Source organism: Gekko japonicus, unplaced genomic scaffold, assembly GCF_001447785.1.
Source record: "Gekko japonicus isolate JY-2015 unplaced genomic scaffold, Gekko_japonicus_V1.1 scaffold743, whole genome shotgun sequence".
In the NCBI taxonomy this organism is placed as follows: domain Eukaryota; kingdom Metazoa; phylum Chordata; class Lepidosauria; order Squamata; family Gekkonidae; genus Gekko; species Gekko japonicus.
Genome location: NW_015167560.1, coordinates 452,210 through 469,064, shown reverse-complemented (window position 1 = coordinate 469,064; position 16,855 = coordinate 452,210). Strand labels below are relative to the sequence as shown.

The 16,855-nt window shown below is 41.9% G+C and overlaps 1 protein-coding gene across 1 annotated transcript in view; it reads left to right on the top strand.

Annotated features, from left to right (window-relative positions):
- The window catches only part of TTN (titin), a 343,112-nt gene that overhangs the window by 272,426 nt on the left and 53,831 nt on the right, over nucleotides 1-16,855 (top strand). Inside the window, 20 exon segments of the mRNA XM_015413748.1 lie at nucleotides 963-1,262; nucleotides 1,402-1,695; nucleotides 1,797-4,763; nucleotides 4,859-5,179; nucleotides 5,279-5,563; nucleotides 6,561-6,860; nucleotides 7,515-7,814; nucleotides 9,033-9,308; nucleotides 9,411-9,710; nucleotides 9,805-10,107; nucleotides 10,377-10,676; nucleotides 10,785-11,072; nucleotides 11,166-11,462; nucleotides 11,967-12,269; nucleotides 12,404-12,709; nucleotides 14,166-14,453; nucleotides 14,904-15,194; nucleotides 15,293-15,580; nucleotides 15,696-16,286; nucleotides 16,376-16,480. Of these exon segments, the coding sequence (XP_015269234.1) occupies nucleotides 963-1,262; nucleotides 1,402-1,695; nucleotides 1,797-4,763; nucleotides 4,859-5,179; nucleotides 5,279-5,563; nucleotides 6,561-6,860; nucleotides 7,515-7,814; nucleotides 9,033-9,308; nucleotides 9,411-9,710; nucleotides 9,805-10,107; nucleotides 10,377-10,676; nucleotides 10,785-11,072; nucleotides 11,166-11,462; nucleotides 11,967-12,269; nucleotides 12,404-12,709; nucleotides 14,166-14,453; nucleotides 14,904-15,194; nucleotides 15,293-15,580; nucleotides 15,696-16,286; nucleotides 16,376-16,480 (8,703 nt within the window).

Below are 16,855 nucleotides of genomic sequence, written 5' to 3'. Positions count from 1 at the left end.
GGAAGGGGGGGGGGGAGAGGGGGGGGAATCGGGCATGGCGAGTGGGGCATGGCCGCCAGTGGCGGCCTTCAACTGGGTGGGCGAGTGGGGAGGGGAGGGAAATCGGGCCGTGGCGTGGGGCGCATCGCCACCGTGCCGTTCAGACGCAGCGTTCGCCTCCCGCCTCCCAGCCAATGGCAGGGCAGCAGCCTTGAGAGGCAGCTGGCTGGCCAATGGCTGATGGAGCGCATTTTGTCTTACGCTGCGTCTTACTCAATAATATATAAGGGAGATATATATAGATAGATAGATAGATATAGATATATATCCATCAATAGATGAGAGAGAGATAGAGATATGATATTTGCATATTATTACACCTCAAGTAGTATTTATAATAAAAATGTGGGGCATAAATTCTATATATGACATCTTAATTCTTCTCCCTGATCCATATTCACTGTAGTTTTGTGACAAACTTTTGAACAATGATGTTTTGAAACCAATGCAAGAGAAAGGGGATGATGCACACAATTTTTTTAAAAAAATTATAACTGAGGCAAGTTTTATTTTCCAAGTTAATCTAGAAAACAGAAGTTACAACTTAGATTTGTACTTAGCATGAATCGATTGCTACTCATACATACTCACAGAAGTCAACCTTTTATCCTGTCTCTGAAGTCTGCAACTCCCGATGAGTTGTACTCCAGGGATAGATGAACAACATGGGGGTATAGTAGGGGGTTTGCAGTGGTAAGGAAGAATTTTTAACCATCACCCACATTTTTGGCTGGTAGAGGTGTCTTCTGCCAGCAAAAAATATAGTTAGGATCTATCTATATACTCTGCAACTAAGAAACATACAATGCAATGGGAAGGGCTGTAAATTGCAAGTACATATATTTTTAAAATTAAGTTACTAATACATTAATATTCCAGTGTTTTATTAAGTAATCGTTTTGTATTAATTTAATCTTTTTTAGATAAACCAGGGCCACCTAGGAATCTACAAGTCAGTGAAGTTAGAAAAGATTCTTGCTATCTAACATGGAAGGAACCAGAAGACAATGGTGGCTCTGTGATTACCAACTATGTTGTGGAAAAGAAAGATGTTGCTGCTGCCCAATGGGTACCGATATCATCATCTTCTAAGAAACACAGTCTGTTAGCTAAACATCTTATGGAAGGCACTCAGTATCTCTTCCGTGTTGCTGCTGAGAACCAGTATGGGCGGAGTCCCTATGTTGAAAGCCCCAAGCCAATTAAGGCTATAGATCCACTTCGTAAGTACCTTCCAATTCATTATCCTGTTTTATACAAACTTTGCAAAATGTGAGATAGTGCTTTTTTGTGCAGTATGCATGAGCATATGGAAATACATGTGAGAGACATAATCCTATTTTTATCTTTTTTTAAAAAAAGATCCTCCTGGCCCACCCAGGAACTTGCATCATGTAGATGTTGACAAGACAGAAGTTTCTCTTGTTTGGAACTGGCCTGATCGTGATGGTGGTGCTGAAATTACTGGGTTTTTGGTGGAGTACCAAGAAGAAGGTACAGATGAATGGACCAAATTCAAAACAGTCAGTTTGCCAGAGTGTGTTGTTACTGGTCTAACACAAGGAAAAATCTACAAATTCCGTGTGAAAGCCCAAAATATTGTGGGACTTAGCCTTCCAGACACAACCATTCCAATAGAGTGCCAAGAAAAACTAGGTATCTTGTTTGATAAATTATACTTTGTTTTGATATTCACTGCTTAATTTTACTTGTTGAAATGGTAATACCTATGTATATGTTTGTTTTTCCAATTACAGTACCTCCATCTGTTGAACTGGATGTTAAGCTTATAGAAGGCCTTGTTGTTAAAGCTGGTAGCACAGTAAGACTTCCAGCAATCATGAGAGGTGTACCTGTCCCCACAGCAAAATGGGTAACTGATGATAATGAAATTAAATCAGAAGGCAATTACAAGATAGATACAGATAATTACTCAACTGTTCTTACTATTAAAAGCTGCACAAGAAAAGACACTGGAGAATATCTACTAACAGTATCTAATATAGCTGGAAGCAAAACTGTACCTCTTCATCTAACTGTTTTGGATGTTCCTGGACCTCCAACTGGACCAATTGATATTCTAGAAGTCACTCCAGAACACATGGTCATTTCTTGGCGACCTCCTAAAGATGATGGTGGAAGTCCTGTGATTAACTACATTGTTGAGAAGCGAGAATCAAAGAAAGAAACTTGGGGAGTGGTCTCTTCAGGAATGACTCAAACTAGAATTAAAGTTCCACGTCTGCAGAAGGGCTGTGAATATATTTTCCGTGTTCGTGCAGAAAATAAGATAGGCATTGGCGCACCCCTTGATTCGAAACCTGCAATTGCTAAGCATACATTTGATCCACCATCTCCACCTGGTAAACCATCAGTTCATGATATTACAGAAAATGCTGTAACAGTCACTTGGTCTATGCCAAAATCTGATGGTGGCACTCCAATAAGTGGCTATATTCTTGAACGCCGTGAATTATCAGGCAAGTGGGTTCGTGTCAACAAATCACCGGTGCTTGATCTGAAGTTCAGAGCTACAGGCCTCTTTGAGGGAAACACATATGAATTCCGTGTTTTTGCTGAAAATGCTGTTGGCCTTAGTAAACCATCTCCAGTTTCTGACCCAATAAAAGCATCACGGCCTATCAGTCCTCCTGGTCCTCCCATTAATCCAAAGCTGAAAGATAAGACCAGAGAAACAGCTGAACTAGTATGGACAAAGCCGCTCAAAGATGGCGGTAGCCCTATTCTGGGGTATGTTGTAGAATGCCAGAAAAGTGGAACTGCACAATGGAGTAGGATTAATAAGGATGAACTCATCAGACAGTGTGCTTTTACTGTACCTGGGCTAATTGAAGGGAATGAATATAGATTCCGTATAAAAGCTGCTAATATTGTAGGTGAGGGAGAACCCAGAGAATTGCCAGAGACTGTAATTGCCAAAGACATTCTCTCCCCTCCAGAACTAGAATTGGATTTGACCTGCCGTGATATAATTACCGTCCGAGTAGGCCAAACAGCAAAGATTGTTGGCAAAGTGAAAGGCAGACCAGACCCTGATATAACATGGTCTAGAGATGGCAAAGTATTAACAAAAGATAAACGTGTTGAAATCATTCATGAATTCCCTCGTATAGAGCTGCAAGTGAAAGCAGCTGTGAGAACAGACCATGGCAAATACCTAATTTCAGCCAAGAACAGCAGTGGACATGCCCAAGCATCAGCCATTGTTAATGTACTTGATAGGCCTGGGCCTTGCCAGAATCTGAAGGTAAGCTATGTCACTAAGGATTCTTGTATGGTTGCTTGGGAGAACCCTGAAGATAACGGTGGCTCTGAAATTACAAATTACATAGTAGAGTATCGTCAACCAAATCAGAGAGGCTGGTCAATTGTTTCTTCAGACCTTGCTAAGCGATTGGTAAAAGCACATCTCGTAGAAAATCATGAATATTTTTTCCGTGTTTGTGCGGAAAACAAAGTAGGTCCAGGCCCAGTTGTTGAGACCAAAACTCCAATCCTTGCAATTAATCCTGTGGAAAGGCCAGGCCCGCCTGAAAACCTTCATATTGCAGAAACTGGAAAGACATTTGTGTATCTGAAATGGAGAAAGCCAGACTATGATGGCGGAAGCCCCAACTTAACTTACCATGTTGAGAGAAAACTCAAGGATTCAGATGAGTGGGAAAGGGTACATAAAGGCAGCATTAAGGAAACACACTACATGGTTGACAAATGTGTTGAAAATAAAACATACCAGTTCAGAGTTCAGACCAAGAATGAAGGCGGTGAAAGTGACTGGGTGAAGACAAGTGAAGTTGTTGTTAAGGAAGAACTTCAGAAACCAGTTCTTGACCTCAAATTCAGTGGAGTACTTACTGTGAAAGCAGGTGAATCAATTAAACTTGAAGCAGGACTTAGAGGCAAGCCACAACCAGAAGTAGTTTGGGCAAAGGACAAAGATGCTGCAGATCTAACCAAATCTCCAAGGGTCAAAATTGAAACAACTTCAGACTCATCTAAGTTCCTGCTCACAAAATCTAGGCGCAGTGATGGCGGTAAATATGTTATTACTGCCACAAATCCAGTTGGTAGCTTTGTAGCATATGCTACTGTAAACGTTTTGGACAAACCAGGACCTGTAAGAAATTTGAAAGTCTCTGATATTTCAATTGACCGCTGTACAGTCAACTGGGACCCACCTGAAGATGATGGTGGTTGTGAAATTCAAAACTACATCTTGGAGAAGTGTGAAACCAAGCGTATGATTTGGACTACCTATTCCTCCTCTCTGCTTATGAACCACACACATGTACTGCATCTGGTAGAAGGCAATGAATATATATTCAGAGTTCGTGCAGAGAATAAGATGGGCACTGGTCCACCAACCGAAACTAAGCCAATTATAGCGAAAACAAAATATGATAGACCTGGTCGTCCTGATCCCCCAGAAATCACAAGAGTCAGCAAAGAAGAGATGACTGTGGTTTGGAATCCACCAGAACACGATGGTGGTAAATCGATCACAGGATATATACTGGAGAAGAAAGAGAAACTATCATTAAGATGGGTTCCTGTTACCAAAACTGCAATCCCAGAAAGACGCAGGAAAGTTCCAAATCTCATTCCAGGACATGAATATCAATTCCGTGTCAAGGCAGAAAATGAAATTGGAATCGGTGAACCAAGTTTCCCATCCAAACCAGCTATAGCAAAGGACCCAATAGGTAACAATCTTTCATCAATCACTATATTTTAATTTAACAGATCTTTCACTGATTCAATGGAATGCTTACTTATGTGCTTTTATGTTATCTTACAGAACCACCTGGTCCTCCCACTAATTTAAAGGTTGTTGATAGCACCATGACCTCTATAACTCTTGGCTGGGGAAAGCCAGTCTTTGATGGCGGTGCTCCGATTATTGGATACATTGTGGAAATGAGACCAAAAACTGAAAAAGCAGGTCCTGATGAAGGATGGAAAAGATGCAATGTGGCTGCACAAGTTATTCATACAGAATTTACTGTGACTAGCCTGGACGAGAAGGAACTTTATGAATTCCGAGTTGCTGCTCAAAATCAGGTTGGCCTTGGCCGACCAGCCGATTTAAAGGAAGCTGTCTCTCCAAAAGAAATACTTGGTAATTTGGCATTAACTCATACAACATTTATTTGCATTCTTCCAATATAATTTCAAAGAATAAACTTTTTATCTTTTGATATGTCGTTTTCCCCCCCAGAACCTCCTGAGATTGAGTTGGATGCAAGCCTACGAAAGTTAGTCACCGTCAGAGCAGGATGTCCCATAAGACTTTTCGCCATTGTCAGAGGGCGACCAGCACCTAGAGTCACCTGGAGGAGAGTAGGGATTGATAATGTGATCAGAAAGGGCCAAGTTGATCTGGTTGACACAATGGCTTTCTGTGTTATCCCCAATTCTACACGGGATGACTCAGGCAAATATTCCTTGACGCTTGTTAACCCTGCTGGAGAAAAAGCTGTATTTGTGCATGTCCGTGTCCTTGGTAAGTAACAGAAATAATTTTTATTTTTATTTTAATGCTTATTGTGGAATTGTTAATATTGTTGTGGTTTCTGGCTTGACCATTCCTTTGTTGGATTAATGGTCCAGTAGGGATAGTTTATCAGTGCAAAATAATGGGTGGAACATTATCTCTTAATAGATGGGGAACACCCATCAGACTTGGTGTTGTCTCTTAGACAAACATACAAACCAGCTGAGGGAATGGGGGAGTTTTAAGTTAAGGGCAGACAGAGGGAAATGCAGATACAGAGCAAGTTGTAAATTGGCTGAAGTTGAAGGAATTGGGGAGTGCAGAATCCCTCTGGTAATCTGATGTGAAGATCCATTGCTTTGTAAGAGAGTCTCTTTGTCTATATCTGACTCTACTTGTGTGTATATAAAAAACACAAATATTACAAATATAACTTAAGCCCCCAGTGCTTTCTCATCCAAAAGAAATCAAACCCTGAAGTAGTGCCCCTGGAACCTCTCACCACAGAAGGAAGTGAGGTTCCTGTAGCGACACTCAGAGCTATTTTTGGGCAGGAACGCACAGGAACGGAGTTCCGTCTGGCTCCCGAGTTGGCCACGCCCAGCAGGAACAAATTAGCATAACAAGCCACACCCAACAGCAGAAACTCATTAGGATTGGCGACATTAGGGGTGTGTGGCCTAACATGCAAAAAAGTTCCTGCTACCAAAAAAGCCCTGGGTTTTGACAACAAACAGAATAAGAAGCAAAAGGTGGGTGTGGCTGGATGACCACACTTCCTCTGACACGGGGGTGTGGCCTAATATGCTAATGAACCATGCTGTCAGGGTGTGGCCTAATAAACTAATGAGTTTCTGTGGTTGGGTGTGGCCTATTATGCTAATTAGTTCCTGCTGGGCTTTTTCTACAAAAAAAGCCCTGGCGACACTGATTGCAGTTTAGGAAGCTGCTATGTCATTTTGAATTGTGGTCAAACACTAAAATGTGAATTGATATTTTTTCACAGATACTCCTGGACCAGTGGCAGAGTTCAGCGTCTCAGAAGTCACAAAAATGTCATGTCAACTTTCATGGACACCACCAGAGAACGATGGTGGTAGTCCTGTTACACATTATATATTGGAAAAACGTGAGGCTGATAGAAAGACCTGGGCAACTGTTATTGGTGATATAAAGAAGACGAGCTTCAAAGCTGCTAATCTTGTACCGGGTACTGAGTATTTCTTCAGAGTGACTGCTGTCAATGAATATGGTTCTGGTGTTCCAAGAGACACTTCAAAGCCAATCCTAGCAACAGATCCACTAAGTGAGTATCTATTAATATAGATTCTGGTTTTTTAAAAAATCCAACATATTCCAATTTTTCATGATGGCAGAGACAGTAAAAATAAATTATCATTATTGATTATCATTATCATTAATTATCATTATTTACTATCAGGTGATAGTGTATTGTTTGTTACAAATAAATTAAAGGAATGTCTACATTCAGGGGATTCAGAGATCTACATGATTAAGGCTGCACTTTTAGACACAATATGGTATTTCTAATACAATATTGAGAATCATTGCCTGAATATTAAGAATGATAGCTTTCATTCGTTAAGGAGACTCGGGGGGGGGGGGACTTGATTAAAGTCAGAATGTGGTTCCTAACCACTTAGAAATGGAAAGCCAATTCTTCCCTCCCAGTGCAGATCTCCACTTTGTCTCCTATGCTGTTCCTGAGCATCCACTGGCTACCCCCACTACCCCGGAACAAAAGTTCAGAAGCTCAGTGGGCTATCTACAGCAGAAGGGGGTATCAAGAAAGTCCAGCTCCACTTGATCTGCAGATGTTTGGATACACACTGTACTAATTAATCTCAGAAAGATGTCCTGATCTTAGTAATAGTTCCAACTAAGAATTTTGTTGTGAAGATGTAAATGTTTTAATATGTGTTCCTGTTTTATTCTAAAGGTGAACCCGATCCTCCAAGAAAACTAGAAGTGACTGAAATCACAAAGAACAGTGCTACTTTAGGATGGCTGCCACCACTCCGGGACGGTGGTTCTAAAATTGATGGATACGTTATTGGATACCAAGAAGAGGGTCATGCAGATCACTGGACGCAGTACTCTATTGTTAAAGATCTCAATATTGTTGTTGCTGGCCTGAAGGAAGGAAAGAAGTATAAATTTAGAGTGGCAGCTAGAAATGCTGTAGGAGTAAGCTTACCAAGAGAAACAGAGGGCATATTTGAAGTTAAAGAGCAACTCAGTAAGTAGCTAGTTATTATCACTTGTACTATTAAAATATATTTCACATTCACCAAAATGATTGTTATACAAGACATTAATGTTATCTTACTATTAAATTATTATAGCTATATCCAGCTTTGTGTGTCATACCTTTTAAAAAATTATACCTGCTTATTGCCTCATCAATTCCCTTGTGGCTAGCAGGGCAGTCCTGAGGCAGAATTTTACTCCATTCTAAGCCCACTGGTTTGAGTAGGCCGATGCTGGATTAATTCTACATAGGACTGTACTATAAATGAGTCTAAAAGCTGTTTTGTATACCAATTCAATGCCTCTTGAATCTGCTATGGTTTCGTGTAACCCTCCAGGCAAAGTGTAAGGTGTCGTCTCTGGTCAGTCAAGTATTAAATACAGATTCGTGCAGGGTAGCTTTCCGGTGGTGCACTGTTTACATTACCTGTGCACAGCAAGAGTACGCTGATTTGTATCTTAATGTTCTTTGTCATTTTAAAATATAAGCCAATTCCCCGAGTCTGGAGAACAGGCAAATATAATTTTAACTAAATAAAATAACATGTTGTTCGCTCCATAGAATGAAAAACATATACAAGGAAAAAGTCAAAGGAACAAAATTATGATTCAGTCAAAGTTATGAGGAATGTGACTCCTCAGAGCTAGTTTTTTGGTGACTGTGTAAAAATGAGCTAAACCTTCTTTTTATTATTCTATTCCTAGGATATAGTACTGGCTCTTCCCTTTCTATCACATTATTATACTCGCCTTTTTCCAAGGGGCTCAGGGTGGTGTTACCCAGGTCTCCCCTCTCCTTAAGCTGCCAACTGCACTGTTTTAAATGGTTTATCATTTTATCCAGTGCTATGGTTGTCTTTTTTTATATATAATTATCATCCTTCTTAATGGTCTGTGTGGCAGAAACAGGGGGGGAAAATGGGAGAGAAGGATGTTATAGAAAGAATGCATCTTGGGCCACACTGTAAGAGCTCTGATAAGGACCCTTTAATCCTATGTTTTTATTTCTGAAACAATGCATACGGTTTGAAGAATGTCACAATGTAGCTTTCGAGTTCATGAAATCTTCACAATAGAAACCCGAAGCTCCAATTATCTCCGCCGTAGCCATGATATTAGCTAAATATCTCTCATACCCAGTAACACCGGCTATTGGTTTTTCTCTGGAATTACATGTGTATTCTCCTTTGTTTGACTTCCATTTCAGTGCCACCAAAGATTCTGATGCCAGATCGTATCAGTATAAAAGCTGGACAAAAACTCAGGATCGAAGCCCACATATATGGGAAACCTCACCCGTCTTGCAAGTGGATGAAAGCCGAGACAGATGTAATGACGTCCAGCCGTCTGGCTGTGCATAAAGCAGACAACATGTCTGTTCTCATTATTAAGGATGTGACTAGGAAAGACAGCGATTATTACAGTGTAACTGCTGAAAACAGTTCCGGAGTAGCAACTCAGAAGATCAGAGTTATCGTCATGGGTGCGTTCAATTTTCTTTTCTATGCTTGATTCTCAACGTGTGTTTCCAACATATTCACCAACTACCATTGTCTCATATATTTACATTTGTATCTTTCTATAGACATCCCGGGTCCGCCACAACCACCCTTTGACATTGCTGACATAGATGCTGATGCGTGTACTTTGAATTGGCATATGCCTCTTGAAGATGGTGGTAGTAACATCACCAACTATGTGGTTGAGAAGTGTGATGTTAGCCGTGGAGACTGGATAACGGCAGTTGCTTCTGTGACAAAGACAAGTTGCAGAATTGGAAAACTAACCCCTGGACAAGAATACATGTTCCGGGTTAGGGCAGAAAATCGGTTCGGCATTTCTGAGCCACTTACGTCAGATAAAATGACTGCAAAGTTCCCATTTGGTAAGTCCAGTCCAAATTAGACTACCATCCTTGTTTAAATTCTACTAACATTCAGCAGATGAAGTGATATTTTTCCACGTCTCTTTTACTGCAGATGTTCCTAGTGAACCAAAGAATGCACATGTTACCAAGGTGAACAAAGACTGCATTTTTGTGGCCTGGGATAGGCCAGACAGCGATGGAGGCAGCCCAATAACCGGTTATCTCATTGAACGGAAAGAAAGAAACAGTATACTGTGGGTGAAAGCCAATGATACACTTGTGCGATCCACAGAATACGCATGCGCAAACTTAATTGAAGGCCTTGAGTATACATTTAGAATCTATGCTCTGAACAAAGCTGGAGCGAGCAAGCCTAGCAAACCCACCGATTTTGTTACAGCAAGAATCCCAGTTGGTAAGCAAAGCATCTGTATTCAAGGAATGGAGTGTAAACATTAATAGAGAGCCGATTTAAGTCTCTTAAATATTACAAATAGGATTATTATTTTCCTTAATCCTTCTCAGTTTTTAAAACTTCATCGGAAGTTCAGTCTATACTCAATGATCGATCTAGCACTTTACATGCCTGTCAGAGAAAACATATCCTGTGCGTTCATTGCGTTTGAAGTAGTTTCTGTCAGATGCCCAGACTGCAAGAGTAAATTCAACCCCATTTGTTTTTAGATCCTCCTGGTAAACCTGAAGTCATCGATGTCGCTAAGAATGCCGTATCTCTTGTCTGGACAAGACCCAAACATGATGGCGGTAGCAAACTTATTGGATATTTTGTTGAAGCCTGTAAGTTGCCAGGTAATAAATGGCTCCGATGCAATACCACTCCCCACCAAATACCTCAAGAGGAGTACACCGCAACTGGTTTGGAGGAAAATGCACAGTACCAGTTTAGAGCAATAGCAAAGACAGCCGTCAACATAAGTTGGCCTTCTGAGCCTTCTGATCCAGTGACTATTCACGCGGAAAGTGGTAAGGAATGTATTAGCTGAATATTGTTAATATTAAGCAATGTATTTATCCTTCTTGTTGATACGTGCTCTTTGCATTTTTATCATTCTCTTCTTTGCTCCTTTTCAGTACCACCAAAAATTGAGCTGGGTGTAAATATGAAATCTTTGCTGACAGTAAAAGCGGGAACAAATGTTTGTCTCGAGGCTAATGTTTTTGGAAAGCCTATGCCAACTATTACTTGGAAAAAAGAGGGAGATGTCCTAAAACCAGCTGAAGGTCTCAAGATCACTCAGAAGAGAAACTTGTCAACGGTGGAGCTCTTCAGTGTAAACAGAAAGCAGACAGGAGATTACACCATTACAGCTGAGAACGCGAGTGGTTCCAAGTCAGCAACCATTAAGCTTAAAGTACTTGGTAAGTTAAAGGTTCATTTAAAGAGCCGCATTTAAACTTTTAAAAACACATCTGAACTTAGACTTTCTTCACTACCTTGTTTTGCTCTTCCAGACAAACCTGGCCCACCAGCTTCAGTTAAGATCACAAACATGTACCCAGATCGGGCAATGCTGTCTTGGGAACCGCCACTTGAAGATGGAGGGTCAGACATTACTAATTACATTATCGACAAACGGGAAACAAGCAGGCCCAACTGGGCTCAAGTCACTGCCAATGTCCCAATCACTAGCTGCAGTGTTGAGAAACTGATTGAAGGACACGAGTACCAGTTCCGCATTTGTGCTGAAAATAAATATGGAGTAGGAAACCCCATCTTGACTGATACAGCCGTGGCTAAAAACCCATATGGTAAGTTTCTCTTACTAGCGTCTTCTAAACCTATGATCCCCAACGTGCTGCCCACGGGTGTCATGGTGCCTGCCAGTGTGTTTCCTGTCACCCACTTATTCTTCTTCAAGGCAAACAGCCAATCCTGGCTTTCCTCCATTTCGCTGGAGTAAGAAGTGCTCCAGAAGGGACCAGGAAGGATCATCTTTGTGTCTTTAGGAAACACCAATTTGGAAACTGTTGCCTCCCTCATAAGAGGACACTTAGCTTGGAACCTCCTGTTTGGTGGAACCTCCTGATGCTTTGTGGTTACACTTAGCCCCCATGGCAGCTATTTGGTGATTGGTCCTCTCATAGCATCCATTTTGTTATGATATCCACTAAACGTTCTCAGAATTCCACAAGCAACCACATGTTCAACAAAATTGGGGACCTCTGCTCTAACCAATTGGTGCTGATTTAGGCTTTAGCAGCTGGTTGTGTAAGTTGAAGAATGTAAAGTTAAATTCAAACCATTACTTACAGATGTGCCTGGACCTTGTGATCCACCTATAATCAGTAACATAACAAAAGACTTCATGACTGTAAGCTGGAAAGCTCCCGCTGATGATGGTGGCTCCCCTATAACTGGATATACCGTTGAAAAACGTGAAACAAGGGCTGTCAACTGGACAAAAGTGAACAGGAAGCCTGTCATTGAAAGAACTATAAAGGCTACAGGACTACAGGAAGGAACAGAATACGAGTATAGAGTGACTGCGATGAATAAAGCTGGACTAGGCAAACCCAGTGAACCATCTAAGGCTGCATATGCTCGTGATCCTCAGTGTAAGTTAAATGCATATATGTTCATTCATCTATGAGTAGCATGGGTGGGAGTGTGGGTCAACGTGAGTGTGTCCAAGTGCTTTTGCCAGTTTAAAATTATGCACTGTGTAACTTCCTGTTTCTTTCATTCTCAGATCCTCCTGGCCCACCAGCATTCCCGAAAGTGGTTGACACCACTCGTAGCTCCATAAGCCTGTCTTGGTCCAAACCAGCCTATGATGGCGGAAGCCCTATTATTGGTTATCTTGTTGAAGTAAAGCGAGCCGATACAGATAACTGGGTCAGGTGCAATTTGCCAAAGAACTTGCCAGACACCAATTATGTTGTGACAGGGCTCACGGAGGGCACAGAATACCAATTCCGTATTTATGCTGTTAATAAGGTTGGATACAGTGACCCAAGTGATGTGCCTGACAAGCATGTCGCCAAAGACATTTTAAGTAAGTGTCCTGGAAAGAAATGGACTTGCTTGTTGAAATGCAGATTAAGGGGGCAGTTTAGAAGATTTAACGCAGGGCTGGATTGAAGGAACCTTGTGGCTCTCTATAGAACCATGTGTATTATAGATTCTTGGGTCCATGTCCATGTCCTGGTCCATAAACCAGTCTCTTAAGTCATATGTACTGGCATTTCGTGCTGAGCACACCATGCTGGTCCATGCCTTCATTATAGGGTACAGTGCTTCTCATGCCAGCCACTCTATCAGTATTCTAAATTTCCCTATAGCTGAGCATGTGGCCACTCCTTGAGGATTTCAGGGAGCTGTAAAGGTGTCATGCCATGACCTGGATAGCTTAGGCTAGCCCAATCTCATCAGACCTTGGGAGCTAAGCAGGGTCGGCCCTTGGTTAGTACTTGGATGGGAGACCTCCGAGGAATACCAGGGTTGCTAAGAGGCAGGCAATAGCAAACCACCTCTGCATGTCTCTTGCCTTGAAAACTCTATGGGGGTCACCATAAGTCAGCTGTGACTTGTCAGGGGGGAAAAGGTGTCATGTGTTCTTAAGGCAACATTAGCACCATTTCCCTGTTAATAAACCAGATAATTAGACCACAGCAAGGGCCCTAATTTGGCTTGAAGTGGAATGCTCAGCAAAACAGTATATTCTGGTCTGAGAATTTTAGCTCAGAAAAATATAGGTAACTATCAGAGTCTCACTGAGGTGGCATAAAAGCTCACAATTGAGGGAGGAGTCAAAAGTAGTCTTCAGGGATGTTTCCTCTTTCTCTTTGTCCTCCCCTTCATTAAATATAACTTACATTCCAGTTTAATTCCTTTCCTTTGCACTTTAATGTTTCCTTTCGTATCCTGCTCCACCCATTGAAACTGGGGTTTTCCCCTCTATCTTTTAAGCTATACTTTAAAGTGAATTATTTAATATACCAACATACCTTAGGGACCGCTTCTCCTGATATGTTCCCCAGAGAGCACCTTGTGCTCTGTTGAGCAAGATCTGCTGGTTGTCCCTGGCCTGAGGGATGTCCATTTAGCCTTGACCAGGACCAGGGCCTTTTCTGCCCTGGCCCCAGCCTGGTGGAACATGCTTGAGATCAGAGCCCCGAGGGACCTTCTATAGTTTTGCAGGACCTGTAAAATTTAGCTGTTGAGGTGGGGGGGCTTTGGTTGAGGTGGGGGGCGTCCAGTAAAAAAGACTGTGCCCCCCCCCCCGTAGACCATCTGTATGCGGCCCGGATTAAATGAATGTAGAATCCAGTGGCACCAGTATTGATGCAGATTGTTTTTAAATACTTGTTTTAATGTTTTCATTGATTATTTATTATTGTGTTGTGCGGTCAAATGGCCTAACTGTTGTAGTGATCCACCCTGAACCTGTTCGCAGGGAGGGCGGAATACAAATTTGAAAAATACATATTTTTTTTTAATTTAAAATGCAGTTCCACCCGAGGGAGAGCTGGATGCTGAACTACGGAAAGCTCTTATCTTACGTGCTGGAGTCACAATGAGGATTTACGTGCCAGTGAGAGGTCGTCCACCTCCAAGGATTTCTTGGTCTAAAGTGGGTGCTAACATAAAAGATAGGGCAGGACTGGACATCAAGTCCACTGATTTTGACACTTTCCTTCGCTGTGAAAATGTAAATAAATATGATGCTGGGAAATACGTCCTGCATCTGGAGAACAGCTGTGGCAAAAAGGATTACACCATTGTGGTCAAAGTACTTGGTAAGTGTGACCATTATTGCTAAAATGGCTTTAAGATATATACATATCATAGCATTAATATATTTCCATATTTTGGTCAGGGGCCACGATGGCTCAGAGGTTAAGACGCTGAGCTGCAGACTGGAAGGTCTGTAGTTCGGCAGTTCGAGACCCGAGTGCCGCATGACAGAGTGAGCTCCCGTCTCTGGCCGCAGCTCCTGCTAACCTAGCAGTCCGAAAGCAAGAAATTGCAAGTAGATAAATAAGTACCATTTCAATGGGAAAGTAACAGCGTTCTGTGCACCTCGGTGTTTAGTCATGCCATCCACATGACCACAGAAATGTCTTTGGACAGCGCTGGCTCTTTGGCTTAGAAACGGAGATGAGCACTGCCCCCTTTTGAGCAAGGGAAACCTTTACCTTTACTGTCTTTTGGTCAGTATCTAAAATGGTTATTTTGTGTCCGTGCAGATACTCCTGGGCCACCAGTTAATCTGATTGTAAAAGAAGCGTCTAAAGATTCTGCCTTCATTTCGTGGGAACCTCCTTTAATTGATGGTGGGAGTCCAGTGAAGAACTATGTAGTTGAAAAACGAGATGCAGAGAGAAAATCATGGTCTACAGTATCTACAGAGTGTCCAAAAACAAGTTTCAGGATTTCTAACTTGGAAGAAGGGAAATCTTACTTCTTCAGGGTTTTGGCTGAAAACGAATACGGCATTGGCGACCCGTGTGAGACTCGTGATGCTGTTAAATGTTCTGGTGAGAAAAGGGCATAGTTTTGTCCTATCAAGCTATTAAAGGTCTCGTTCTGATTTTGTGTTGAACCTTATCCATTTATTTTTTTTCTTTCCTCCTAGAAACACCTGGGCCCGTTGTAGACTTAAAGGCTTTGGCTGTCACCAAATCATCTTGTAATTTATCATGGAAAAAACCTATTAGCGATGGTGGAAGTCGTATTAACTTTTACACTGTTGAGCTGATGGTTGGTGAAAATCAGTGGCAAGAAGTCATGAGGTCTAAAAACCTCCAGTATTCAGCAAGAGACTTGAAGGAGGGGAAAGAATACGTTTTCAGAGTGAGAGCACAAAATGAAGCTGGGTATGGAACACCTAGTGAAATCACAGTGGTAGCGAGGGACGATATCGGTAAGTGCGTTGTCTACATTCTCTTATTTACAGGGGTGCATTATTTTTGTCAGTTTGGGGAATCGAACTTTCTCAGCCTATATTCACTGTATACTATGTGTATTCTGTTTTACAGTGGCACCTGATCTTGACTTAAGAGACCTGCCAGGCTTATGTTACCTAGCTAGAGAAGGAAGCTCTTTCCGTCTGAAAATCCCAATTAAAGGCAAGCCGGCACCAACTGTGACATGGAAAAAAGGCGAAGACCAGGTCCTCACCGAATCAGGAAGAGTTGCATTTGAAGCAACAGCGGTAAACACTACACTACTTGTGCGCGACTGTCATAAAGACGATGCCGGAAAATACACCATCACACTGAAGAATGCTGCTGGAAGTAAAGAAGGCACTATTACTATGAAAGTTGTCGGCAAACCTGGAATACCAACAGGGCCAGTGAAGTTTGACGAAGTTACAGCAGAAGCGATGACATTAAAATGGGGTCCTCCAAAAGATGATGGTGGTTCAGAAATCACCAACTATATCCTGGAAAAGAGAGACAACGTGAACAATAAATGGGTGACGTGTGCCTCTGCTGTCCAGAAAACTACATTCAGAGTTACAAGACTTCACGAAGGCAATGAATACACATTCAGAGTCAGCGCAGAAAATAAATATGGAGTAGGTGAAGGCCTTAAGTCTGATCCTGTCATTGCAAGACATCCATTTGGTAAGCCTAAAACAGTGTGTTCCTTTTTAGAAACATTTTATTGTTTTTGGTTTATTATAATACACTTTCGTATTCGTTCCATTTTCTAGATGTTCCTGATGCTCCAGCACCACCCAAAATTGTTGAGGTCAGGCATGATGCTGTATCTCTAGTATGGACTGATCCAAAGAAGACAGGGGGCTCACCAATCACAGGTATTTCTTTTGAAGTCCATGATACTTAAGATTAAGGATGCTATAGGATAGTGATACTTATTCTGGTTTGGTGTAGTGGTTAAGAGTGGCAGACTCTAATCTGAAGAACCGGGTTTGATTCCTCACTGCTTCTTGCTCCTCGTGGCCCAACTGAGGGCTGCTGGGAGCAGGAGGTGGGGCTTGTTGCATGTGCCCACCCCTGGGCTCCTTTCTGCCAGAGCTCCGCTCCTGTGCGCTCCCACAGGAAATGACCCCTGCTCCAGATACACAAAGGCTGGCTAAGATTCAGCAACTGTAGGGGGAGACCATCGTGCATGCTCAGAGGTACTCTGGTAATTAAAAAGGTTATAGTTATACATTTAATACTCTATCTTG